Raw genomic sequence first — 27810 nt, forward strand, 5'->3', positions numbered from 1 at the left:
GCTGTGCAGGATTTGTCTTGTGCCTCAATCTCTCCCATCCTAGCCTGTTTCTCATCTCCTTCTTCCCCTGGCTGGGTGGGGGGAGGAAGGGTGGGGGAGGAGAGAGAATATCTACTGTGAAGGTCAAAACAGAAAAGTACTCTATAATGGAAGCTCCCTCCACACCCCTCCCCCAGCGATGTCATCCCCTCAGGACTCACATCATCTATAGCTATAGCTCCCAAATTTGGCTGTGTTTTAGATTCCTGAGCACCATTCTAGATCTGCTCTATCATTCTCCCTGAGAGTGGGGCTTGGGTCACTGAATTTTTAAAAAATTGTGTAGGTGATTCACATAAAGCCAGTCTGGGAACCAGTGCTTGGGAACTAGAACAGAATTTCAGCCTCACATTCCCTTCATATGTCCATCCTTTTTATAATTGACCCCTTCACCGTAGCACCAGTGGCCTAGGTCATCTTAGACTTGCCCTGAGTCAGTGTAGATATTTTCAGGCCAACTTTCTTTCCCTTCCATTGATACTGTTTTTGGACTCTTTTCTGAACTTCATTACTGACTTTGTTTTTTAACTTTTGGACCTGTTTTCATATGTTATAAGGCTCACTTTCCCTGAAGTCTCCTGTGCTTTTTTAATTATCCATTTATGGGCACTCCACTTTGAGAGTCAATAATAAAAGTAGCACTAGTCCAAAGGATGGGAGGGGCCTAGAAGCCAGGAGTATAGGATGAGCATAGAAAGAGCTGAAGGGGTGCCTGGGTGGCACAGTCGGGTAAGTGTCCAACTCTTGGTTTCGGCTGAGTTCGTGATCTCAGGGTCGTGAGATCGAGCCCTACGTCAGGTTCCGTGCTTAGTGCAAAGTGTGTTTGAGACTCTCTCTTATTAAGATAAATAAAATCCGAAAGAGCTGGAGATGCCCAGTTTGGAGGAGAGAAAACATAAGAGTTTCTGCAGGGCTGCCCTGAGGTGGCTCTTCATATGGAAGTTGGAGAAAACGACTGGGTGGCAGATGTTGGCATGCCATAAAGAGAACCATCTCATGTTTTCTAGCCTGTAAGGTAGATCGATGGACTTCTTCAAGAGATTGTGAACCTCTCACACCCAGGAACGTTTAGGCAGCTGCTAGAAGCATTCATTAGAATGGTTGGACTAGATGACCTTTGGGGACTTGGCCAATTCCAGATATTTTTATGTGGGCTTGGAAAGATTTTAAAGTTTCTACCTTGGTAAGTCACCTGACTGGGCCAGGTCAGGCATCTCACTGGGCTCATCTTGTGAGCATCATAATTTGCTTTTGTTCTCTTCTTCTAGGTACTTTTGGAATGGAGAAATCGAAGAAGCCACTGAAATCCTGTTGGTGAGTGAGGATGGGGGGGTTGGGGCCTTGATAGAGGAAGAGTGAGACCAAGGCCTTTTCCCAGGTTCCAAGGAAAATTGAGCAAAGATCAACCGATTGAGGTTCTTGCCCCACATCAGATGCCCTAGGCTAATTTGTGAATGCACCAGGGCCTGGTCACCTGTAGGAATGCTGTTTCCTGAGTGGCCAGATGGATCAGTAGCTGCCCAACTGGGCCTGAGGTCCTCCCTAAAGCAGGGATTTTTTTTTTTTTTCTTTTACAGCTAATAAAGACAAAGACTTCCAAGGTCCACGTGCTATCCAGCTATATCAGGTAATGTTGGCATCTCTTCTCAGGCAGGGACGTACTAGGGACTAAGTGAATAAGCTTGAAAATCAGGAGACTAGAGCCTAGTCACCAACCTCCCACATGACCCTGGGCACATCCCTGCCCCTCAGATTCATCATCTGTAAAATGAGAGGCTAGAATGAGTTTGTTGACAATGGTTCTCAAAATTTTGGTCTCAGGATCCCTTTACATGTTTAAAAATTATCGAGGGGCCAGAGGAGCTTTGTTTGCATGGGTTATATTAAAGTTTATTGTGTTAGAAATTAAAACTGATAAATTAAAAAAATATTTTAGTTCTTTTAAAATAATAATAGGTGTACCTGGTGGCTCGGTCAGTTAAGCATCCAGCTCTTGATTTCAACTCAGGTCATGATCTCAGGATCCTGGGATTGAGCTCCATGTCAGGCTCTGCGCTGGGCATGGAGCCTGCTTAAGATTTTCTCTCCCTCTCTCTCTGCCCCTCACCCCCCCCAAAATAAAACAAACAAATACGTACACTGATGTATGTCCCTAAAATAAGAAAATTCATTATCTTGAGTCACTGGATAAAATTACCCCAACTCCCAAATGTTTGAGCACCTGTGCATGTGTCATGATTCCTAAGTATGCTGTCTCATGAGAATTCGACAGTGCCTCTTTCACTGGAAAGGAAGTAGGGGATTATCACCCCATTTGACAGATGGGGGACTGAGGCCCAAGGCCTCATATATCTTTGGTCTGAGAAGTGAAGAGAACTTGCATTGTGTGCTGAGGGCCAGGTGAAAGAAATGGAGAGAAGGGAGAGATCCCTGTGGGTTTGGATAGTCGAGGAAGATCCCTTGGAGAAGGTCAGTGGTTGAGTTGGGACTTGAGGGATAGATAAGCTTTTAAGTGATCAACAGAGAACTTTATAGATGGACAGGAGAATCCGGAGGTATGGGGGGGTGGGGCTTGTTTGGGGAAGGCACAGTGATGAGTGTGGGATAGTAATGAAGATAGTAAGTGACATTTAACCAGGGCACACAAGGCTGGTCAGTATACCAGGTAAGCGCTTCATGTGCCTCATCGCATTTAATCCTTGGCAGTCTAGTCACGGAGGGACTATTTTTATCCCCTCTTTTGTAGGGCCCTTGGAGAAATGAAGTGACCTGTCCATAGTTCCATAGCTATGAGGAGGGGCAGACTTAGAATTTGAACCCATGACTGTGAGACTAAAGCCATCTGGCCCAACTCCCCACTTGTTGACAGGTGGGAAACAGGCTCAGAAGTGGTGGGCCACTGCGCTGGACAAGGTGGGCTACGGCAGATCGCAGGGCAGCTCAGGTGACACCTTCCAATTGGGTCTAATTGCATAGGCTGGTTCTAACCCTCATCACTTACAGGGCTCTGCTTTCTTTCCAAAGGTTGGTGCATCCTTTTGAAATCCCAGAAGTCTTCAGTCTTCCCATGGACCAAGGAGATGTCCACTATTTCAAGTGGCTGGAGGAGGGCATGGAGGAGGACTGATTTGGGGCGGGGGCGGGGGGAGGCTTTTGTGTCTCCTGATGGCTGCCTCTAGGGAAGGGGGGTCTCTCTCTGTTTCCTAGCACCTCTGGATTCTGTGTCATTACATCACGGAAGAGCTAAGGAACTTGAGAGGCTGAAGGTCTGAGCCCCTGAGGCTGGAAGAAGAGGCTGGGTTGGTCGGGCCAACGAAGAACCCGGTGGAATTTGTCTTGAGTGCTTCAGGCTTAAAGGTGGCCAGGGGGTGGGAGGGCGAGGATGGTTATGTGGGGAGGCCAAGGGGAGGTGGCAGTGAGGGTGAGGTTTGTCATCTGCTCCTTCGGTCACTGGGCCTACCTTGAGTGCCCAGGATGTAATTACTCTTCTGCTTCTCATGAGGAGGAATGGACCTGGTGACCTGTTTACCCAAAGTGTGTGGGCTGAATGTCGCCTTCTAGGGGAACTGGCAAGCCCTTTACCCAAAAGGATGAATTGCTAATGGTAGAAATTTAGGGACAAGCAGGATTATTTCTTATAACTAAAGATGCTATTTGTTATTCCTGAGTCCTGAGGAGGTGGGAATGGGCTTCATGAGTATGGGTAGGACTGGGGGAACATTAGGTATTAGACACAGCCTCATGGCTTAGAAGCAGGTCTAGACTCTTCCGTAGCCTGAATGTGACGGGTATCAGAAGGTTCTGGTGCCTTGCTCATTGGAGACATAGGTTCTGAGCCCATGGTACTAACCTTGTCAGTTGAGCATTGAAACTGAGCATCCTAAAGTGGAAAGACCCCTGGGAACTGCCAGACCAGTGTTTTCCAGACTTGTTCCCTTGGGTCTCAGAAGTTGACAGATGGTACCCTGGGTGCTTCCTGGGTGGGGGTAAGGGTATGAGGCTCCCCACCCATACCTCAACCAGTATAACTACCTTTTATCATTTTTATATATTAAGCTCACTTGTAAGATTTTGGGTTTTTTGTTTTGTTAATTTTTTGGTTAAAAGCTAGTAAACCAGTGTTCTAAGCCAGTCTCCATTTTATAGATTACCAAAGGAAACTGAACTGCACTGAGGTCCAGCAAGGGGGTGGCGTGTTGTGTTAAGGATGGTAAGGCCAAGCCTACTCACCCTGTGTCTGGTGCTCCTCTACCTGCTCCCTGGGTCTCGGGTGGAAGAGAGCAGGGAAGGCAGAGCCCCTTTGGGGTGAGAAGAAAGACTTGAGCTAGGCCCCCTCCATGAACCTGTCACAAGGTAACCTCGCTCTGGGGAGACTCGTGGGCAGTTTGGGTGGGGGTCCACAGACCTCTGTGGAATCCCGGGTCTTCCCAGAGGGAAGGGTATGTGGGATGGGTATTGACTGCCAGGCTCTAGTTCTGACACGAGCTGTGCTTCTTAAACCTTAGTTCCTCCAAATATAAAATGGAGGCCCTCCCAGGGCCCTTCTGTGAAGCTCTTGTAGGGACTTAAGGCTGAGGCTCTTCCAAAGGTCCAGAGGATCCTTTTTTGATAGCCAATGGGGATTTTGGAGGGCTACCTCAGGAGAAGGACAAAGAGAATGATAATGGTGATGTCCCTTTTTACAACAGATGTTTCTGATACACGCGAAAATCTTGGATAAAGTAAGCCCTAGGGAAAATGCTTTGGGGACCCCAGAAGGACTGCCTCTGTTGCTTTTGGGTTAGAGCCCAGTTTCTTTTTTTTTTTTTTTTTAAAGATTTTATTTATTTATTTGACAGAGAGAGAGCACAAGCAGGGGGAGTGGCAGGCAGAGGCAGAGGGAGAAGCAGACTCCCCGCAGAGCAGGGGGAGCCTGATGCGAGACTCGATCCCAGGACCCTGGGATCATGACCTGAGCCGAAGGCAGTTGCTTAACCAGCTGAGCCACCCAAGCGCCCTAGAGCCCAGTTTCTTGGTCTGGCCTTCAAGGCCCTTCATAGCCTTGCCTCACCTCACTTTTTCCATCTTCACCTTCCACCTGTCCTTGCCCACGCTGGCAAGGAGATGTCTCCAATAGGCTGTGTGAAGCTATTCCTGTGTTCGGGCCTCCCCTCGGCCTGGAGCGCCGCCCGCATGAATGCCTGGGAAATCTGGCTGCTCCTTTGCGAGGCCAGCTCTGCTTGGAGGGAAGCTCTCCGGCCTCGGTGTCCCTGTTATCCTTGTGTATCACAGTCATCCTCCTGTTTCTAGATCGTGAACTACTCGAGGTCAAGGGCATGTCTGAATCTGAGCTCTTGCACAGGATTGGGCAAGTATTCCCAAATTGATGTTTCAAGGATTTGAATAAAGAGTTCTCTGTAGCCCACAGTTACTCATCTATGGAATTGGCAAAATCCAGCCTTTTTTCTTGGAACTTTCTTAAAGTGGGACTAGTTCCAAAGGAGATTTTTCTATTTCTGGCCTTCACTGGGGCATTTTCTGTGCTGACTGTGCACAGAAAACTGTTTCTTGGGGGACTTCCTTTGCCTCAGTGTCCCAGCTGGCTACAGGAAATGGGAGAGGAGAGGACAAACGCCAGCTCTCTGCCTGGTGCTCTCCTAGGTTCTCCACATTATTTTATCCTTCTAACTCATTGTTCTCCTCAGCTGGAAGCTGATTCCTGAGATCAGAGAGCATGACACTTAAAATACTTGGCCGAGCTAGGCTGTGAACCCACGTGTCCAATTCTAGATCTGATGCTCTTACTGCCTCCTTCAGAGAGGTTGGACATACCCTTGGTAGGCCAAACACCTAGAGAGCCTACTGTAGCCAATTCTAAAAGAAGGGCTATTGGGCGCCTGGGTGGCTCAGATGGTTAAGCGTCTGCCTTCGGCTCAGGTCATGATCCCGGGGTCCTGGGATCGAGTCCCGCATCGGGCTCCCTGCTAGGCGGGGAGCCTGCTTCTCCCTCTGCCTCTGCCTCTCTCTCTCTCTCTCTCTCTGACTCTCATGAATAAATAAATAAAACATTAAAAAAATAAAAAATAAAATAAAAAATAAAAGAAGGGTTATTGGTTCCAAAAAACTCTGTGCAGTAAGTTGGTCTGACACTTAAAAATGTATTGTTTACTTCTCCCCACGTATCTGGAGGCTGGTGACAGGATCTTTATTCTGCAGATGAGGGAACAGATCTAGAGGAGTTGAGTGATTTTTCAGGTCTGCGTGACTCCCAGCTTACTTACCCTAGACCACACTGTCCCTCCAGAGTGCTGCTGTGGGGCTGGGCTAGGACCTAGACTAGCGGCTCCATGCTGGAATGCCTTCCCAGCATTTCTCAGGGAAGGTCTGTTTTTTGAATCCAAAATCTCCAGAAAAGTCACTTGAGGAAATGAGAAAAAAATATTAAAATTATTTGTGAATACTGAAGCTTAAAAGCATAGAGATGTCAACTGGTTTGAAGAAATCATCAGATAAAAAAAGCAAGAAACACCAACATGCGGAGTTGAGGGTTGAAGGGAACCAGGACAGCAGTGTGCAGGAAAGAAATGATTACCATGGAATCAGTCTTGCTTGCAGTTGTTGCTGAGTCCCAAGTGTGTCTGTCTAGCCCTGTCTGCTGCAAACTGTGAGTTATTTTTGCAGATAAGTTTATACACATAGTATACATGAAACAAATTCTGTGAGCTTTGTTTGAAGAAATAAGCTTTGGAAGCAAAATAAATTTTAATTGAGCAATTCTGACATGTGATTTCATGTAGTATTCTTAACCTTGCTAGGATATTTGAATGTTCTTTGAATGCTATCCAACAACGTTCCCCGGCATTTTCCAGTGTTTAAATATTCCCTATAGGCTACAGTTCTTTGTAAATACTACTAAGTAAAATTTCTATTTGTTAAAATTTTTCAGATATCTATGATAATGGGGAAAATATGAAAAATGTTTTAAGTATTTTAAGAATAACTTATGATTTGGGGAATTTTTGAGAATTCTAATTTCTTGTTCCTAAGCTCCAAAGGTAAATATTTATTGTAAATCTGAATCACTAATCTAGACCACAGAGAACCAGGCACTCTTCAGCCCGGGAAGGACCACTGATCTGAGGAGGTCTGTACAGCTGTTCACTTCGGAACTTGGACTGGAACCCAAGTCTCTTGACACCTCAGACCATTCACTTTTCATTCCATTAAATTGATTTCAGCCCAAAGAATAATCCCACCCCCTTCCCCCACCCTGGCTCCAACTGTGATTTTGTTCTAAGGGCAGTTAAAAGGCCAAAGCAGAAAGCATGGTAGCAAAAAGTGGGAGCCACCAGTTAATGAAGTTCTAAGTGCAGACATTAATAGGCTACACTCTAGGGTGTTTAACAGGTTACGCTCTACCCCTGAAATTACAGAATCCACTTGAACCCGTGGCCTGCACCTATTTCTGACTTTTTCCTATTCCTTCATGCCAATTTTTTTCTCAAATTCAGACAAGTTTAAGGTCCTAACCCATCACATTTATATGTGAAATGGTTTCCTCTTTCACCTGGGAGCTGACTTCAGCAGGGATTATTGCTGGCATTGGAAGGGTGAGGAATGCAAAGGAATCTGCCCAAAGTGCTGTAAGTTATAACTAGCAGAGACAGGCCTAGAACTGACTGCAGATTTCTAGGTTTATGTGCCTGTGTGCATTAAGTAGTTTTACAGTGGCTGTACGTATTTTAACAAGGTCCGTTTCTAAGGCCATTTCCCATCTTTTACTTCTCCATGGCCCTGAGCTAATGCTTTTTGCCCTGATGGGTCAGGTACTCACAGATAAAAATTCCACATCCTGTTGGTGGTAGGGTGAGAGTATTGTGGGGGAGAATGTGGGAGGCAGTTGAAGGACTGGCAGGTGGCCAGATGGGATCCTGTCATTCCTCAGTTTCCAGGAAACCAAGACCAGAAACCAGATAATTCCTCCTGGTGCCCAACAGCTGATAGTTCGTTCACTAGAGGGAAGATAGTTAATTTTTCAAAGGGAGCTTTTAAATTATAAACCAGACACATTAATTATAACTTTAATATAACAAATGTTATTAAAAGCAGCAAATTCAAAACCATAAATCTTTTCAAAGGTGCACAGGGTTATTATAAGGTCAGTTGGCAGTAATGCAGCTGTTAACTGGTACAAATGAAATGCTGGGATGTGGAGTCAAGGTGGCCTTGCTAGGCCTTATGCTGAATTTCCAAGTGAGGAAGACACCCCCTTCCCCCTTCCCCTTCTTCAAGCCCAGAGCCTCTCTGGAGCTTGAGTGGAGAAGGTGCAGGTGCAGAACTGTGCAGGCCTTGCTTGTCCTGTGCTTTCCCAGAACCCTAGAAAGCAGGCCTGGGGGGGTTGCTGTACCCTCTGAAGCCAGGCAGGAAGCCACAGATCGGATCCCAGGTCCCACACCCCTGCTGGGCGGGGGGCTGGCTTCTCAGCTCCCCTTCCATCTGGCCCCAGTTGGGGGCTTCAGTGGCAGCAGCTGTGGGGCTGAGAAGGGAGAGAACGGGGCCCACCCCCAGCTGTTCCCTGCCTGGCTCACGCTAGGGAAGCAGAGGGAAGTTGGTGGGCCGTGTGCAGGAGGTGAGGTCCTGTGTGAAAGGCACTATAGGAGCTAAGTTTGAGGCAAGGGGCATCTGGATGATCTCAGGGACTCCCTGATGCTCACGGGGGGGAGGGGCTGAGCCTAGCAATGGAAAAACCAGCTCCCCAGGCCCGCTGCCCCGATGCCACCCCTCTGTTCATCCACCTTCGCCCTGCAGCTGGCAGCCTGCAAAACCCAGCCAAGCTGGGGGCCGCAGCAGCGGTTGGCAAGGCTGGTGCCCATCTGGCCCAGGCCCTGCCCTAGTGAAGGCACTTATTTCTACTTTCCAATCATGTGAGTCAGTTTCTAGTATCTCTGGAAGCAGCAAAAATGAGGGGTCCCCTCCCCTTCTCATTTCTGGTTTTCCTCCAGATGGGTAGGAGTTGTAATGTCAGTTCTAAAAATTCTATTTTTACTCCCACTGACAAAGACTTTCCTTTGAGGGGACTGAGTAACACAAGCCCTTTAAAAATCCCAACCTGTTCCAAAAAGTGATTGTCAATCTCAGGGCACAGCAGGGGCTAAGGAAGAGGGTAGGCGTCCTCTGTGCCTCCCCGCGGGGTCACAGCTGGTTCATGGCTGAAGGAAGGGGGCAGGGGCTGGACTTCCACGTGTGGTTGCAGCACGCGGCCCTCAAGAGGGCCGAGGGAGAGCCGAGGGCAGGAATCAGGCCGGTACCAGAGGGAGTGGGGGTGTGTGGTGTGTGTGGGTGTGTGTGGTGTGTACTCCGGAGGGTGAAAGCACACGTGTGATGGGGGCTTCTGTGTGAGTGTGTATTGTCTGGCTGCGTGTGTGGTGGGTCGGGGGTGGGAGGCACAGGAGACATCCGAAGGTTAGTGTGACACGGCTTCCTTTCCTCCCACTTCCGCCCCCTGTCCCGCAGGTTTTCCAGGCCACTTCCATTCCAGCAAGGCCAGGCGCAGCTCCTTGGCAGCTATGAGGGGGTGTGGCCAGGGAGAGGACAACTCCTGGGACCTGGGAAGCTGACACCCACAGCCCTTAACGCTTAGCCTTAGTCACTGGGCTCTGGCGTTGGTGCCTTCGGAGGCAGAGACCCAGCCTCTTCTGGCCTCAGATCCCAAGAGTCCCAGGCTCTCTGCCTCCCAGGCTTTCACAGAGGCAGTCTCCCACCCTCACCACCCCTGGCCAAGGGCAGCAGGGAATGGCAGGAAAGCGGGAGGGGAAAAGCTCTGAGAGGCGTCCTCTTCTCTACCTTCAGCAATGCTTAACGGTTCCTGTTCTTAGAATGCTATCCGGGGGTCGACTGGCTGTGCATGGGTCAGGGGCGAAGGACATCCAGGAGAGGGACAGCCATGCACGTGTAAGTGTGTAAACGCACACACCCAAAAGGGGTGGGAGAGAGAGGGACACAGACAAAGACTCGGGCCTCAGGAAAAAGGGTCGGAGAGCCAGGGGGACACCAATTCAGAGTTACAGGTGAACAGTTTGAGGAAGTGTGTGGAGACACTGAGGCATAGCCAGTGGGACCTTAGAGACACAGGCAAAGGGGTGAGGGCCTGAGGAGGCCCAAGAGCAGAATGGGCACGCAGAGCGGCACAGGCCTCGGCCTGGCAGGCGGGCGCGAAGGGCCTTTTGCCAAGCACTGGGAGCTGTCTTGCTTTCCTCCCCCACCCCCGCCGGGAGAGAAATGTCTCTCCGTTGGTCTCCAGGCTCCTGGCATCTCCTGGAGCGAGTCAGTAAGGGGTGGTCCCTTCCCACTCCACCAGGTACTGAACCTTGCCCTCGGGTGTGACCCTCCGGGCCAACACCTGGTACTTCTCCCCACAGGCTAGCCGCCCGGCCGCGCCGAAGTAGTTGGTGATGGATGACTTGAGGTGGGACAAGGACGAGTCATCCTCGCTGATGCTCTCGAAGGTGTGGCTGTCAATGCCTTCGTCCGGCCGCTCGGGGCCCGAAGCCCCCTCGGCACTGCTGTCCGAGGGGCAGCGCCCACCCAGCTCGGCTGCCCGCCGCTTTGCCCGCAGGGGCATGTACGCTTTGGCCGCCAGCTTCCTCTTGCGGCTGCCCACCGTCCGTCTGCGTCAGGATGGGGAGAGGAAGACGATAGGAATGGGGTGGAGTCATCCGGACAAGCCCCTCTCCCCGAGCACCCCCTGGGCACCGGGCGCTGGGATGGAGCACCTCCCTGGGTCCTCACCCCAATCCCGAGGAGGCTCGGGGAGGGGGGGAAACGGCCCGCGGGGGGAGTGACGGCGCCAGGACCCAAGCCTGGGTGTGCCCAGCGCTAAAGGCCGCTGCCGAGGCCCTGCCGGCGCTGCCTCGTCCCTTCCCTGGACTGTCCCTGGACTCGCAGCTAGGAGTCCAGTGGGTGGGGGGATGGGAGCGACACACTACCGGACCTTGTCCCCAGAGCCTGGACTGGAGAAAGGCAGACGTGCGTGTGCAACACACACACAGGGACAGAAAGAGCTGGGGGAGAGACAGACACACACAAAACAAGAGGTGCGTGTCCACAGGTGCTTAGGAACAGGAAGCAAGCCCCGAAGAGCTTGTGAGAACCAAAGAAACAGGAGGAACCAAATACAGACAGAGGTGATGCAGAGAGAGCCACCCAGAGAGGCCTGCGGGCGGACAGACGCCAGGACACGAGTGTCCTAGAACTCAGTTGCAGGAGCCTCCGGCGCCGCTGAGGACCGGCTACTGCCAAACAGACGGTAGCCTTGCCTAGGTCCCCAGGCGTTTCTGTCCCCTCTCCCAGGCCCCACCCCCTGCACGATGCCATTTCCCCCTCCATCGGGCTTCCAAATCAATGGCTCTTTTCCTTAGGGACCCAGAAGACAGACCCCAGATTTAGACAGCCAAGAAGCAGGGCACGCTGCGCTCAGAGGCAGAGACATGCGAAGCCATGGCCCACGGAGGCCAAGAACCCTGGCGCGGAAACTCTCCAGGGACAAGTGTCACATCACCCGCAGCCGGGGCAGAGCACCGTGAATGGCCGTACGCAGCCCCGTCTGAACCCCAGGACTCCGAAGCAGATGGTCCCAGACCGACTCACGAGCGGAGAGGGCCAGGTCCCCAAGCTTGAGGAGGCACGGCGGGGGGGGACCTCACCTGGAGTCGTAGGAGAGGCTGGTGGAGGCCGAGCCAGAGGTGCTGGCGGCGTCAGTGGAGTCCACATCTGAGAAGAAGGTCTGGCCTGAGCTGGCGCTGAGAGGGAGCAGAGGGTGAGCCTGGGCCCCGACACCCGGCTACTCTCTAGACCCGACGGCCTTCATTTCCAGCACCTGTTTCAACCTCCTCCCAGCCATGCAGACCCAGGTGACGAGGTTCAGAGAGGCTGAAGGACTCCGCTGGGGCTGCACAGTTTAGTAACCGCTCAGCAGGGGCTGGAGCCCAGGCCTGTCTGACCGAAACCCTTCCCCTCCTCCAGGAAGCACTAAATGACCTTTCATCGTTCCGGAACCGACACGGGACTGTGCAGCCCCTCCCCTGAGGTGCACCGACACAGGCTGGGGAGCCCGGGGAGCGTCAGGGAAGGCGCCCTGGAGGAATGGGAATGCGGGGTAACCAAAGCAATTCTGGTGCACAGTGGGAGGGCCGGCAGAAGCAGGAGAGGGGCTGGAGAGGTCGGAGGGCCCAGGCAAGGTGGCCTGTGACCGTGCTCTGGGGAGCTGTCCTGGCCACCTTCCAGCAGGGCCATGGCGTGCCCAGACAGCTCTAATGTGGGAAGACCGGTCGGGCAGCCTAGGCAGGCAGCCTAACGCAGCGCGGACCCCTTTAACGGGAATGACCCCGAGGGAGCTTCCGCTCCTTGAAAGGCTCTCTGCTTTGTCCCTTCCAGAGCCTTCCTTCTTTGCTGGGGAATCGAGGTCTCACTGCTTGCTTCCACCCCACGCTTCAGAGCAGCCCTCTCTGGCCGGCTCCCTCACTGTTACCTTTTTAAGCTCTGAATCTCATCCAGAGAGAAGTCGAATATGCTGGCGAGGTGGTGGTTGGTGCTCCAGGCTGAGGTAAAGTCGCTCTGTGGACACAGGAAGGAGGGGGAGCAGGGTCAGTGAGCGTCAGGCCCGCCTCACAGCAGCCTCTCTCTGCCGAGGGCCACACGGGCTCTCCGAGGACCGGGCCTCCGGACGGTAAGACTGGTCTCTCGCTCTTCCGTCCCAGGCCGGCCAGGGAGCCGGATCACAGCGGGCCTGGCCCTGACTCCCTCTCTAGCCGACTGCGCCACCTTCCCACCTCTGGGCCTCAGTCACCCGAACTGCAGAAGGCGGACAGGAACGGCTGCCGGGCTTCCCTGCGCGCGGGGCCGGGACGCAGAGCAGAGTGAGACGCTGACTACGAGCGCCTTGCACAGCGTCAGGTGCGGGGCAGGTGTGAGGACCGCTGGCGTCACTGCCCACACGGAGGGCTGCCGCGCCGAGGCCCGGCCACTAAGGAAAGAGTGCTCCGGGGACCTGTTCTAGGCTGCGCTCGGCCACTGGCGGACGTGTGACCTCAGGGGAGTCGCTGGCCCCTCCTGGTCCGCAGTGACCCCACGGGACTGTGGGGGCAAGGACATTACCTCCCCTGCCCTGCCCCCTCGGCTTCTGGGGAGAACTCGAGGAGATAAGGGAGTGGTCTTGCGGAGCCTTAGCCTTTGCTTGTTTAGCTAGAGGAGGAACTGGCTTCTCCTTTAAGGGACGTGGGGGAGTCTCCCCCCCAGGCCTGGGGGCTCAGTTCCCTGCACAGGAATCCCTACTGTGCGCTGACCCTGTGTGTGAATGTGGAGAGCAAGAAAACAAGAAACTAACACTGGGAATAGCATCTTCCAGCAAAAACTTTGATCTTTTTCTTCTATAAACTCGCCTTTTCTGCTGCTGGAATTCGTGAGGCAACAAACTGTGGAGACAGAAAGGGGAGAGGGGGGCCGGGTCAGAGCCTGAAGGCCCAGGGGGAGGACAGGCAGGGCTGGGGACACAGCAGTGCTGGGGCGGGGGGAAGGGAGACAGGCGCTCCTTCCAGGCAGTGGGTGTGGGAGGGCGTGGGGGGGGGGTATGGTGGGCAGAAGAGAGAGAAGGCTGGTCTGTCCCCGACGCCCAGGACGAGGGGCTCAGCTCAGCCAGAACCAGGGACGCCTTACGCACTCTCACTTCCCCTTACCTCTCTGCCTAAGCCCTAACCCAGCAACACCGGGCCCCCTGAGCTGGCTTGCCCTCCAAGCAAGGCAACAGGGGCGACGGTGGAAGGAGCCCAGGGTGTGGGACTGGGCCCCAGCTCGGTTGCTAACTGGCCCTCTCCGGTGCCTCCAGCTGGGCCTAGCAGGGTGGAGGTCTTCCCTGCTCACTTGGGCCCGTCTGGGCCCACTGCACAGCCCATCGGCTGGGGCTGGAGCTGGGAGTAGCAGAGACCCCGAACTCGCCCCCCAGGCACTGACCCAGGCTTGCTCCTTCCTCTCTTACGCAGCTCAGAGGAGGCGCCGCTCTCAGTGGGCGCCAGGCCCTTGTCAGGCAGCAGCTTCCCTGGGGGGTTGGGGGGGACACGGATACGCAGACGGAAGATGCACTTCTTCTTCTTGATCTCCTTGCCACAGAGGAACCTGGGGGATGGGCAGGGGGAGGAGAAAGCTCTGGAGTCTGTCGGTCCATCCTCCTGGTCAGGAGAGTCAAGCATTAAAATTACCCTCTCTGCCTCCCCGGACCTAGAGCTAAAATCCAGGGTTGCCCGTGGAGACGCTGATTCCTCAAGGCTCGTGGGACCAAGGGTCCCGGGTGGGGGCTGGGGATGTGGCTATGGTTCCTCCCTGTCCTCCCTCTTGCATGTATATGATTCTTGCTGCTCCTCTCCCTTTTCTACCCTGCCTCAACTGGCCCCAAGGTCACCACCTCCAGAAAGGTCTCCTCTAGCTCCCAGTGGAACAGCTACGGCTGACACTGGATTCTACACCATTCTGTTTTCTGGTCTCCCCAAGGAGACTGAAAACACCTCCAGGTGCTTCCCTCCTCCTTCCAACACTGGCTGAGCTGCCATGAGGTGAGGACGTGACTCAGACAGTCCTACCCTCAGAAGACTGTCCACAGGGAGTGCGGGAGGCCCCACTGTTCAAGAGTAGGACTGTGTCTGAGCCCCAAACCATGAGAAGGTGGAAGAGAGAGTGGATAATTCTGTCTAGAGATGTCTGGAGAGGTTTCACAGAAGCAGGGATCATGTCCTATTCCTCACTGTGTCCTCGGTACCTACACAGGGCTGATACAGTAGCAGTTCAATAAACAGTCATTCGTAGAACAAATGAGTGAAAGGGATGCAAGACATTCTAGTCAACAGAGGGGGTCTTAGCAAAAGCACTGAGTGGGAGAGCAGTGGGTGCAGAATGGCCAACACCCAGCATAAATAAAGCAATGGATCAGTGGCAGAAGGCAGGGGCAGGGTCTGCTCATGAGAGGCCTTGAATGCCGTGCTCAGGAGCCTGGGCGTTCCCTGCACCGGCAGCATGGGATGTGTCAGCTGTGTGTTCTGAGGAGGACTCGGAAGTCTGGGGGAAAGACGAGTTAGGAGGCTGCAGCCCACCCGGGAGATGATGAATTGTTCCTTCAGTGCCTGGCCCAGAACCACAGATGGTGAGAGCAGGAGGGGCCCTCAAAGCTCAGGGGTGTACCCTCTGTGGAGCCAAACCCAGGACCCAAATGCATCAAGCTGCTGGAGTGGTCGGGGAGGCATCACAAAGGAGGTGGGGTGCCCCCTGAATCTTGAAGAATGGGTAGGACTTATTTAGTCAAAGAGAAGGGGAGGGAGACCCAGGCTGGAGCACAGTTTGAGCAAAGGCCATGAGGCAGGAAGATGCTTTACACCCAATCCCACCTGTTGGGGGCCCCATGCACTCCCTCCCTTCCCTGCACGCACCGGCTTTTGTAACTGTTCAGCGCATTGAGGAGATGTGGTCCTCGGTCAGTCACGGGGGTGCTGGTGAGCTGAGGGGAGCAGCCAGCAGGAGAATCAGACCTAGGCATATGACCCCTGTCCCCTCCCTCCCCTCGATCTCTGAGTGAGGGCCCTGACTTCTGCTAAGATTCTAAATCTTTTCACCTCTCTGAGCTCACTTCTCCATCTGGAAATGGGAGAGTTAACTCCTGTCCTAGATGGATCAAGAGGTTTAACGGGACACCTGGGTGGCTCAGTCGGTTAAGCGTCTGCCTTCGGCTCAGGACATGATCCCAGGGTCCTGGGATCGAGCCCCACGTCGGGCTCCCTGCTCAGCAGGGAGTCTGCTTCTCCTTCTCTCTCTACCCCCCACCTCGTTCTCTCTCTCTGGCGCACGCACGCGCTTTCTCTCTCTCTAATAAATAAATAAAATCTAAAAAAAAAAAAAAGGTTTAAGAATGCCCATGCCCTTGACCCAGTCATGCCACTCCATGGGATCTATCATAGAAATAGAACGCGAAATTCGAACAAAGCTTTAACAAAGCTTCCCTGCAGCGTAAGCCCTAATGACCGGCCAGTGTGCAGAGCGGGGAAGAGACTCCCTGCCCAACAGGAAGGAACGCAGTAAGTAAGCCATGGTGGAAACCAATGCAGTCATTAAAAATGTTGATGAAAACTCTTTTGGAATATGAAAAAATATTTATGATATAATGTAAACTGAAAAAAAAGATTTAAAATTTTATATACTATATAACATAAACCAAGGAAAAACAGACGTAGAAGAAAGGATGGAATATATTAGTTGCAATTGTTTCTGAGTGGTGTGATGGGGGAATATGGATGACTTTTTTTTTTTAAGTAGGCTCCACACCCAGTGTGGAGCCCAACATGGGGCCCAAACTCAAGACCCTGAGATCAAGACCTGAGCTGAGATCAAGAGTCAGACACTTAACTGACGGAGCCACCAGGTGCTCCCGGATGATTTCTTTTTAAGTATACCACCTTATACTTTTTAGCACTTAACAAATTTTTCTACCAGGAACATGTATGTTCTTTTTATAAATCAGGAAAAAAGATATTAAAAATACCAGCTCTATCTTTTAAGGCTTTACAATATGTATATCTTTTTTTTTTTAGATTTATTAATCTATTTGAGAGAGAGACGGGGAGAGAACAGGCACATGAGCACACACACGGGGTGGGGGAGGCGGGCGGATCTAAAGCAGACTCCTTGCTGAGCACAGAGCCTGATGCAGGGCTCGATCCCATGACCAGAGCCGAAACCAAGAAGCAGCTGCTCAACTGACTGTGTCACCCAGGTGCCCCAACAGTATTTATGTCTTATAAATTATCAAACACTATAAATGAAGATGTTATTATATGAAAAGCTTCTACAAAGCATAAGGGTCATTTTGTGTGTGTGTGTGTGTGTGTGTGTAAATTCCTGTCTCATCAAAGAGAGATTTGGGGCAGTCAGTAGAGAAGACACCTCACTCTGGATTGGTGGAGAGGACTCTAAGGCTGTCGTTAGGGAAAAGGTGGCATGGCCCCACCATGGGAGAGGTTGGTTCCAGTCCTGGCTCAGCTCCAAAGCTGTGCTGGCCGCCAGGGAGTCGCTCTCCACCTCTGACATCCTCAAAGTCTCTGGTTTGTTACTTTACTCCCTGGGTCCCAGGGCCCCAGGACGACTTCTGCTATTCAGAGTAATACCAGCAGGGGGCAGGCCCACTTCACTTTCCACTGTAGCCCGGTCATCCGGGGGACGTCAAACTTCTCTGTAGAGAGCCCTGTTCCAGCCAGATGCACCCCTAGCTCCCTGCTGCTGAGTCAGTGAGACCCCAACCCGCCCACTGCCAAAGCCTGGGTCAGGAAGCCCCTTGCAGGGCACCGGCTCAGAGGCTTGGACTCAGGGACGTGGCAGCTAAGAGGCTCTGGGTCTTTCTCCCAGCCAACAGCCCTCACAGACAGGCAGTGCTACGGGAGAGTGAGCCCTCAGACACCGAGATCCCAGTCCTGCATGCACCGTGTGGCCCTGGGCAAACCTCTTCCCTCTCCTGACCTCGGTAAGCCCACTGTGGAATGGACTCCTGCCATTCTGCCGTCCCACGGGCCTGCATACCTTGCCAAGCTGCAGGAGCTCCCAGTGGTGGTTGACAAAGGCCAGAATCTCCTCAAAGTCAAAGTACTTCTTCTTGCTCTGCACCCCCAGGTTGTAGAGGGCCAGGTGAACCACATCCACCCTGGGCAAGGGGGCGAGTAGGTGGGGCTGGGGTGAGGTGGCAGCCTGCCCAACCAGGGCTGGAACCTCCTGGGTCCGGGCTGAAGGGCAGGGGCAAGGCTGGGAGCTGGTGGCTGGAAATGGAATTGTTCCCGGAGGGCGGTGGGAGCGGAGCCGCTGGGAGGGGACGGGGGTGGGCCTGGGTCAAGCCCCACCCTCTCACCATCGAAGGGGCAGCCGCTCGATGTACTCCGGGCCCTGGTTACACACGGAGCAGAAGAACAGGTAGAACCTGGGGGCGGGTGGAGAGGGGCCTGTGGTGGGAAGAGCTGACATCCCACCCTAGCCCAGCCCCTCGCCCCGCACTCCCCACCTGCCTTCCCACAGTAAGTGTCGTCCTCATCCCGAGGGCTAGTGGCCCTAGAGCGGGTGGGGGTTAGCATGGGGCAGGACAAACACCATAAAATACTTCCCTGCCCCTCATTCCTCTATGTCGGTATAATGGAGTGTGGCTGAGTTCAGAGTGAGCTGAGCTAGGCTGGGCTGGAGCCGGCACCCTCTTCCCCTCTGAGACACGCGCACACACGCACACACACAATCACAAACATGACACACCAACCGAGACACACAGTATCTGGTACGACGACACACAGAACCCTTCTGTTAGCTTAGCCCCATCTGTCAGAAGCCAGATCAACCATCCACCTCCCAGTGGCTCCTCTAGTAGCCTGGGTAGGGGTGGGGCGGGGCCTGCCTCATCCTCCTTCCCCAGACACTGGAGGAGACCGGGGCCTAGGGAAGGTGGGACTTTGTCTAAGGTCTCCCCCCAGGTCAGTGGCAACTGGGGCCGCGGCCCGACATGCTCCTCTAGTGAGAAGGCCCCCGTCGCCCTGAGCGGACTCCCCAGGACAGGTGCCCACCATCAGAGACCCCCACCCACCTGTGCAGGGCCTGGCAGGTGGTCTACAGGAGCCGCTGCCCCTGCTGAGGTCCCTCCCCCCACCCGCCCACCTCCCCCTCGAGACTGAGCCGGGCCAGGTGAGCACCTACCGGTCTCCGAACATCATGGGCTCGTTGAGGCACTGGGTGCAGGCCTCGTGGAACCACTGTCGGCACCGGTAACACTGCAGCATCCGCAGGTACCATCTGGAGCCAGAGGAGCCAGGGTCAGGCCGGCCGGCTCCCAGCCAGCCACCAGCCTCAGCCACCGCTGCCTACACCAACTCGCACTCCGCGGGGGGGCGGGATGGGGGGGGGGACTCACAGTTACCAAGCACCGAGGCTGCGCCAGGGGCGGTCGGGGGAGCAGGCGTATGCTCTACCGTTTCATCTCACCATCTGGTAAGAGACGGGCCACTGTCCTAATTTTATGGGTGACTCTGAGCTTAAATGACTTGCTCAAGGTCACTCAGGAAGCAAGTGGTGGATGGTGACTCAAATCCTGGGCTCCCTCACTTCAAAGCCTGTGCTCTTCATGCTGCCCTGGAGCCCCCATCTCTGGACTGCGCCCCACGCGCTGTTTCTCAGACACCACCGAAATGCAAAGGTTTGCCCAGGAGACACGCAGGAGACTAATGGCTCCTGCAAGCTCCACGGGGCAGCACCGCGTCTGGTTTTTCTTACCCGGTACCGTATCTACCCTGTCATGTGAATGAAGGGCCAAGTGGTACTTCCTTAACGACAATCGATGCTTTGTTCACAACTTGCCAGGTGAGGTCCCTGGACTGCGTGCGTCAGAATCACCTGGGGTCTAGGTTAAACTATGAAGATCCCTTGGTCCACTCGAGACCTACTCAATCTTTGGGGGAGCCCCTGGGAGATGTATTTTTAACAACCACCCTGAGCAGCTCTGCCCAGTAAGCACTGAGAGCCATTGTCTCAATTCTGTAAAGGTCTCATTAAGCATTTCTCCCTGTTATCCCACATCCCTTCCTGCACTCAGGGAAGTTGATCCCACCTGAGAGATGAAATACTTCAAGGGATTTGCCCAAATTACCCAGTTAGGCTGGGTAAGCCTAGCCTCCAGTCCCCTACTACTTGTCAACAGATCTTGGGGCCAGGATTCAGGACTTCAGGGCATCCTGCAGGCTGTGTCCTGAGGGCAGAGACCCTATCTCTCACTTCTGTGGTTCCTGCCACCATGTCTGGTGCAGTCGGCCCAAGGGAGCAGGCTCAATCCCCCATGGCTACATGGACACCCAGCCTGGTAAGGAAGAATCAAAGACTCTTGTCCTATAGTCGGGGCAAGAATCCCCTCCACGGCATCCCTACACATGACCCCCAGCCCCTACTTGCACACCTCCAGAGGAAAATACCTTAGTATCTCATCAGCAGCCTATCTCACTGACTCTGACAAGGAAAGGTTTATCTTCAATTCCACGCACCAACAGTAACAGCTCACATAATTTATTAAGTGCTGACCAAGTGCCAGGCCCTGGGTGAGACTTTCTGTGAATTATCTAATCGCTACTCTGCTCACAACACCATACACGGGGACACTACGACGGGAACTGCGCTCAGGCGCTGCGCTCAGCTCCAAGGAGCTGGGAGGATCTGGACACCCGCTTCAGTACTTCCTTCCCTTCCCGGGGCCTGGTCTGAGAGCGCTAGCCTCGCCACCTCGAGCCCCGCCTCCGGGCCCCGCCCCCACCCCTCGGGAGGCCCCGCCCCCGCCCAGGACCCCACCCCCCCCGCCCCGCCCCCCGGGGAGGGCCCCGCCCCGCGGCCTTACTCTCCCGGCCCTCCGCAGTAGCAGTAGCACTGCTGCTGGTTGGTGCGGTGGGGCGAGTCCCACTCGAGCTCCTCGGGCTGGTAGGACAGCACCATCTTCACGGCCTGCAGCGTCCTGGCGATGGCGCCCTTCTTCAGCGCGCCGCCTTTCTGCGGGGAGATGTGGGTCCGGCTCAGCCGCGGGGTCCCGGCAGGGGTTGGTGGCTGAGGGGAGGGCGGGGTGGCTAGCAAGGGACATGCTGACCCCGCGGACCCGCGGATACTCCAGTGTAGTCGGAAGCGCAAGAAGCTTTTTCTCATCGATCCCGAATCTATCCTCTCTCCATCCCAGAAGGCTCTCTTAGTAACAGTATTAACACGCAACAATATAGGTAACGATAATAACCAGTATGTATTGAGTGGGGGTGCTCCCATGGGTTTTGTCTGTTGATAGCAAAGCGCCTACCCCGGCACCAAACCCATATCCATTCTGCCATTTGTGGAGGAAACAGGCTCGGGGGGCTAAGGAACCTGGCCAAGGACATACCACTTGCGATCAGTGGCAGCAGCGCTGTCTGCCTCCAAAGCCCAGGCTCTGTGACCTGCAGTCCGGCCTGAACCTAGGGAGTCTAGGCTTCCCGACGAAGTGGGGAAAGGCAGGGACTGCAAGGATGGAGGGCTCACCCGCACAGCCAGTGCGAAGATGCAGCGTCGGCAGAACCAAGGTGTGAGCAGGGGCCGGTCCGCACTGCCCGCTCTAGGGATGTGGCACTGCTGGTGGTACCCTACAGCAGAGGGGAGCTGGTGAGTGCCCGCGGGGAGCAGCGGCCCCAGGCCAGTCAGCCCAAAGGCCACAGGGCTGGGGAGGGCGGCCGCAAGCCGGAGGAACCTTATGCCTGCCGGCTGCTTGGGGACTGGGGGGCGATGCTCACCAAGGCAGCCAAGCTGGTGTCCAAGCAGGCGACTCAAAGACAGCCTGGGCCCCAGCGGGGGGAGGCACCACAGTCTGGCTTCAGCCTCCATGCCCCATCTCTCCACCCTTCCTCTCTACTGGGTTAGGGGGAGCTCCAACCTGCACACCTTGTCTCACTTTCCAGAAGCCCCAGCTCTCCCCAGGGGTCACCTCCCTGGGCCCTCATTTCCAGAGACTGGCTCCCTGTCACTCTGGAGCTCCAATAGAAATAGGAAGCCAGCTGAGATCCCAACAGTAAGGCCTGCCCATTGGGCCAGTGGGGGTGGGGAACCGCAGGTCGGGGTCTCCTCTGTGCCCTGCTCACCACACTCACCCAGGCCACACTTCCCACAGATGAGGATCTCATTCAGCGGCCCTGATGTCTTCCCCAGACAGATGTTGCACTTGGGCTCCTCCCCAGGAACGCCAGCTGAAAGGGACAGAGGTCCTCCAGGGTCAGTTCCAGCTCACAGGAATTAGAACAGTTTAAAATTCACCTTCCAGGTACTAAGCCTCTACTCAGTGCAGAGCCTGGCACTGGGCCCCACGGGCCCACTCACTGAGTCTCCCCAACCACTCTGAGGTACCTAGTATCATTAGCCCATTCTAAAGATGGGAAAACTGAGGCTCAGAGCGGTTAAGTCCCAGAAGTTAAATAGGAGACACATTTGAACCCATGGCTGTTTGACATCAAATCCTTTGTTCTTTCTGACCACATCATGCTGCCTCTTCTGCCTAATTTAGTTTGTTTCTTAAACATGTTTTTTTAATTTTCTTCTTTGTTTTTTTTTTTTTTTTAAGATTTTATTTATTTATTTGACAGAGAGAGAGACAGCGAGAGAAGGAACACAAGCAGGGGGAGTGGAGAGGGAGAAGCAGGCTTCCCGCCAAGCAGGGAGCCCGATGCGGGGCTCGATCCCAGGACCCTGGGATCATGACCTGAGCCGAAGGCAGATGCTTAACAACTGAGCCACCCAGGCGCCCCTCTTAAACATTTTTTATGTTAACAATAATAGAATGTTATAATGAAACTCCATGTTCTTATCAACAATTAAGAACTCATAGCCAATCTTGTTTTGACTACATTCCTACCCACTTCCCCCTCTTGTATTATTTTGAATCAATTCCCAGATACCTAACCATTTTCTGAAAATATTTCAGTATGTAATTCTGAAAGATTAGGATCCCTTTTAAAAAACCCAACATAACTATAGTGCCTTTATTGCACCTAAAAACTAAAAACAATTTCTTAATATCACCAACAAATTCAATTAGTGTTCACATTTCCAGCTGTTTCTTAAATAAAAATGTCATAACAATTTTAGGTATGCTCAACTGCTTTTAATCTACAGGTTCTTTCTCATCTCTTTTTTTTTCTTAGCTTTTTTTTTTTTTTTTTTTGGTTATTGTTAAAGAATATGTGTGTTTATGTGTGAAAGGTTTGAGTGAATAAATTAATACATTCTGATACATGTTTCTGTCTTGTTCCCCCTAGTGGACTGGAAGTTTTTTAAGAGCAGAAATGGTATCCGCTCATCACTATGTCCCCAGGACCTTATACATTGTGTAGCACATAATGTGTTCAAGACACATCTGTTGAATACATGGTCTCTTGCCTCTTATTCCTGAATATGCAACTGTGGGTCGCAGTAAGCCCTCACTGGCTTAAGGAAGTAAGCCACTGATGTCAGCCAATAAGGTAGTAAGCTTAATTAAGTAATCAATAACTCCGGCTTACTCAGCCTTGTGCTTTCGTAACTTGGGTGATGCCAAAGGGGCACCATCCTGCCTGTGAGGCACAGTTATCTGGCTGGGGAGACAAGCTGTTCCCCAGGTGAGCCCTGTAGCACATCCGGGGTCCCCGGCACACCGTGGGTCTCTACTCAAATGTCTGCTAAGGCATCTTTCTTCACCTGCTGGCTCCCTATGCCTTCAACTCAAGAGAAGAGCTCCTCGTCGCTTTAGACCTTTGTAGAAGAAATTGAGAGTGCGGGGGGAGGGGGGCTTGGAGAAGAGTCTCCACGTCTGGATCAGCCACCACACCTCGGAGACAGGGGTGGTTTGGAACCTCTACGAACTGGCTGGGTTCTGTGGCCTCTACTTGGCAGGCTCCTTGAAATCCTTTCTTACAGTAACAAATTCTTTAGGAAGTGCCTCCCTATAACTCAGTAGCGCTGGGCTAAGTGCTATACTTGGGGTCTCATGTCACCACCCCGCAAGGTCACTAATGTCATCACCTCCTTTCTTCGGACGAAGAAACTGAGGCTCAGAGAAGTGGTGTCACTTGCCCAAGGACGTGCAGCTAGCAAGCTGCAGAGCTGAAACTTGGTGCAAGATCTACTGAACCTAAACTTGGAGCTCCATGTTGGAAATGTATGAGTGTTGGGACTGCTGAGTGGTGTCTGTCGTGTCCGTGGGAAGGGGGAGTGGTGGCCAGAGTGGGAAAATGTCAGCTCTCTGCGTGCAGGGATGGCACTCAACCCGGCTCCCTTTCGAAGCCAGTCCAGCTCCGTCCAGGCATGTCCATCTTCACCCTGCCTGGTCCAGCTCTGCTTTCTTGACTTTCCCACCTAGGCTAGGGCTGCTTCCACTAGTTTTCTTCACACGTGGATAGGGCACACTGTGCTCACATCTAGGGGCGCCAGTTTTGATTGCGTGGGCCCCTCCCCTCCACCCCCGTTCCTAGCCCCAGACTGATCCCCAGCTTTGTGCAGCAGGGGATGACATGCCATCCCAGCTCTCCCGGCACCTTCCCAAGCCACTTTCTCCACCTGACTGCCTCCCTCATGACGTCGGAGTGATCAAGGGCATGACGGATGTCAGAAGTGCCTTTCCATGTAAACACACAACTAGTCATCTTATCCCCTCAGGTGGGCTTGTGGGGGGATGGGGGTCCATGGACAAGGCCAGATGCCAGGAGTACCAGAGAGAAGGAGAGAAGGAAAAAACATGGAAGTCGAGGAGGAGAGAGGGCCAGGGATGGGGCAGGGGAGCCCTGAGCTCTCAGGAGTACTCACCATGTTGTATGTCCTTCCACAGGACCCAGTATTTGGAATTATCTTCAAAAGTCACAAGGCAGCTCTGCTTAGAACTGCTGACCTGGGGCACGGAGAGGGAGGGGCAACATGAGACAGTGGCTGGGGAAAAGCCACTGGGACATGGTCTTCCTCTCCTATTTTTGTCCCCACAGGACAGAGGGATTACACCCGCTCCTTGTGGCCCAGAAGTCAGAGCTAGGCTGGAAGGGGAAGGACGACAGCAGTTCCGGAGGTAACGTGCGCCCAGTCCCTGGGGCCGCAGTCCGGGGCCAGGGGACCACAACTTGGTGGGAATGCAGAGGATAGCACAGGCCAGGTGGTCATCTGAGATAACCTCCAGCCTGATTTTGTTTTGTTCTGTAGGCTCGCAGAGCTCTATTCTAAAGACCTGGTTGGACGGTGTTGGCCCTAAGGATGGCACCTGCAAAAGCAGGTTCTGGTTCCTTCCACGGTCATCTTTTGAGCAGGAGGGGCATGAAGGGAGGCCCAGGCCAGAGGCTGCACCTGGGAACTAGGGCCAGGGAGGAAAGGTTTACCCTCTTGATCTTCCCGAGGTAATACAGTCCATCGGTCCAGCGGCACAGCACATACTGGCCCTCCGTCAGCTTGGACATCAGGTCTTTGAAGTTGTTCTTGGCTTTTGCCAGGGCCCCCTTGTTGGGGAGGTGGCTGGTGGCACCATAGGAGTCCCGAGTCCCTGGATCCAGAGCGCGATTCTCCATCGGCTTCCCCTGACGCTGGAAGAGAAAGAGAAGAGGGTTTTTACTCCTCGCTCCCCTGCTCCAGCAGTCCATCCGGGAAAGGAAGGGGACTACCACTTACACAGCCTATGGTACTATGGGCCAGGCACTTTGATTATCTCACGGGATCCTCGTGACAACCCTGCGAGGGAGACATTATTATTCCCATTCTATGGACAGAGAAACTGAGGTTTGGCAAGGGAAAGTGGCCAGTGGGGCAGAGGCCAAGGCAAGGCTCATAATCAGATAGGCTGACTCTAACCCTGCTCTCTTCCCACCCATACCATGCTGCCTTCTAAAGAGAACGAATCTCTCAACCAACCACAGAGCAGTCTCCCTGCCCAGGAGGCCTGAACTCCCAAACTTAGGAGCCTGAAGCTTTATCCCTTAAGGAAACATGTTCTCTGAGTGGAGGGTCTTCTCCAGGGAGGGGAGCAGCGGGAAGTCTTCGCTAACCTCCTACTACCCCCACCCAACCCCTGCCCTGAGATCTGGCCAGAGGAAACTCAACTAGGAAGGAAAACTCCTAGGTGGTTTGCGAACGGGTATAGACGGTCCACCTATGTCTTCCATAATCCCCCTTTCTGCTCTCAATTATGGGGTGATTTAATGGAAACCACATTTCTGGGACATTTAAACTCACTCTATGCTTCTATTCAAATGCGAATGTGCTGCAAGCAGGTAAGTCAACACAAGCCACCCTTCTCGGCACCTGTCTCTCTCACCATCCTATAAAACATGCTACTGCCCTACTGCTCTCTTCTTCCTGCTAATGGGACCACTAATGGTCCCCAGAAACCCTGGGCATCTTCAGACTTCTCTAACCAGTGAGTTGCCAGTTGGCCAACTTCAAGCCCAGTGGATTTCTGGCATCTGGCCCCTCTTTTCCACGTCCCTGTCCTGGTCTGAGTTCAGGCCTCTCTTTCGCTTGGGCCATTCATTCATTCAGTAACTGTTTCCCGAGCCTTGTGCTCACTTATGCCGGGTGCTGGGATGGGGAATGAGACTACCAGCACCCAGTGCAGGTCACTGCCTGCTTTCCTGTCTCCCCACCAGACTCTTCCACAGGGCCACCAATTCTTTCTTATTTCTCCCTTTCTTATTAATCCCTTCCAGAATCCTTCTGTGACTCCGCAGTGTCTTCACAGGCATTGGAAGCCTTCCCCAAGGCCCCCTCCTCCCCTCTCTGGGCTCAACCTGGCTCTGTGCCCCTCCACACACTCTCCAGCCAAACACAGCCTTGCTCTGTTCCCTGCACCCCCTACTCTGGTCCCCTCCTTCTCTGCCATGGCACAGGGCACCTGGTGTTTATTATTTGTAGACAGGGAGAGAGTCCCGTGTGTTTTGCTGTGTCAGTGCGTGTGTACCCTTGTGAGATTGTGTTTCATGATGTCTGCGGCAGTGTGTCAATGGATATGTGAAATTAAATACATGTGTGTGCCTGTTCAGTGGCCCTGGGGCGGACAGGGCACTGTTGGGGTCTTGGCTCCCCAGACGACACTGGGGCCATGTTCCCCTCCACCCCACACCCCCATTCTGCCCTTTTCTAGACGGCAGAGCACCGCAGGCTTGGGGCAGGGTATGCGCTCCGAATCCCAGCTTTCTCCCTGCCACCTGGCTCCCGGGCGCTGTGAAGTCCCCGCCCGCCGGGCCTGGGCCCCGGGCCGCGGCAGGTTCACAAACTGACACTTCCTCCCCCTGCCGCGCCGTTGGGAGCCGGCCCGGTCGCCGCGCCCCCACTGGCCGGGCGGGGGCCCCCGGGTGGCGGCCCCCTCCCCGCGCCTCCATCCTCCCGGAGCGGGCCCCCGCGGGCTGTGATTGGCTGATTCAAACCCATCTGCAAAGAAATGCCTGTTTGCGGGTTCCCGTCGGCGTCCAGTTCAAATCCGCGGCACCCGGAGCGCGGGGCCGGGCGGGGGCAGGAAGCGAGGATGATTCATGCGCCAGGGCCTCTCCCAGGGCGGCCGTTGGCTTTTTAAAAAAGGGTGTTCGGGAGGGAAAAAAAAAAAACTTGCAGAGGTACCCCCATCGGGTTCAAGCGCTCCTCTCTTCGGTCGCTCCGACGCCAAGCATCCCCCCTGCCCCCCCCCGTCCCAGTCCTGCCGCAGCCTGACTTCGGACGTGAGCAAAATCCCAAATGCCCGGGTCGGTCTCCACCCCCGCCACCACCTCCCCCCCGCCCCCGAACGGGAAAAGTCAAGATTTGGGGCCAGGGAGCAGCGACCTGTCACCCAGGCCCCCCCCAAGGCTTGGGGACCCGGGCGAGGCTCCCCCGTCCCGCAGACGCCGCTCACCCGCGTTCCAGCCTCAGGCGCGCAGCTCCCCGGGACCCCGACCACCCACCCACCCGCCGCCCCCGAGGCGCTCGGTTCGCCGAAGTCTGGGGAGATTTCGCAAAGACGGATGTGTGCCGGGAGCGAAGCGTGTGGCGGGGAGTCCCCGCTGAGCTTACCGCGAGCCTGCGTGTCGGCCGGTCCCACTTGGAGTCTGGCCACCAGGCGCATCGGCGGCGGAGGCGGCTGCGCGCGGCCCGCGGCTGCCCGGCCGAGTGTCCGCCCGTGGGGCCGGGGTCGGGGTCTCGGCGGGGGCGGGGCGGGGCGGGGGCGCCGCGGGGAGGAGGGGGGGAGGCGGGGGAGGGAGGGGCCGGGGC

General features: G+C 54.2%; 1 protein-coding gene across 2 annotated transcripts; it reads right to left on the reverse strand.

Moving 5' to 3' along the window:
• Positions 1 to 8085: 8085 nt before the first annotated feature.
• On the reverse strand, positions 8086 to 27740 carry PHF19 (PHD finger protein 19). Of its 2 annotated transcripts, none has more exons than XM_036107760.2 (15): positions 27613 to 27740; positions 24957 to 25157; positions 24400 to 24481; positions 21717 to 21812; positions 21115 to 21215; positions 20453 to 20601; positions 18772 to 18867; positions 17945 to 18013; positions 17623 to 17743; positions 15486 to 15553; positions 14023 to 14184; positions 13400 to 13487; positions 12545 to 12630; positions 11721 to 11816; positions 8086 to 10685 (listed from the first exon to the last, which is right to left on the reverse strand). In XM_036107760.2, the coding sequence occupies exons 2-15, from the start codon at positions 25140 to 25142 to the stop codon at positions 10343 to 10345; spliced, it is 1743 nt and encodes a 580-aa protein (XP_035963653.1). In that variant the 5' UTR covers positions 25143 to 25157; positions 27613 to 27740; the 3' UTR covers positions 8086 to 10342. The 2 variants fall into 2 exon arrangements, with proteins under 2 accessions (XP_035963653.1, XP_035963654.1); XM_036107761.2 differs by lacking the exon at positions 27613 to 27740 and adding an exon at positions 25243 to 25429.
• Positions 27741 to 27810: the final 70 nt, after the last annotated feature.

The sequence above is a fragment of the Halichoerus grypus genome, chromosome 14, assembly GCF_964656455.1.
Source record: "Halichoerus grypus chromosome 14, mHalGry1.hap1.1, whole genome shotgun sequence".
NCBI lineage: Eukaryota > Metazoa > Chordata > Mammalia > Carnivora > Phocidae > Halichoerus > Halichoerus grypus.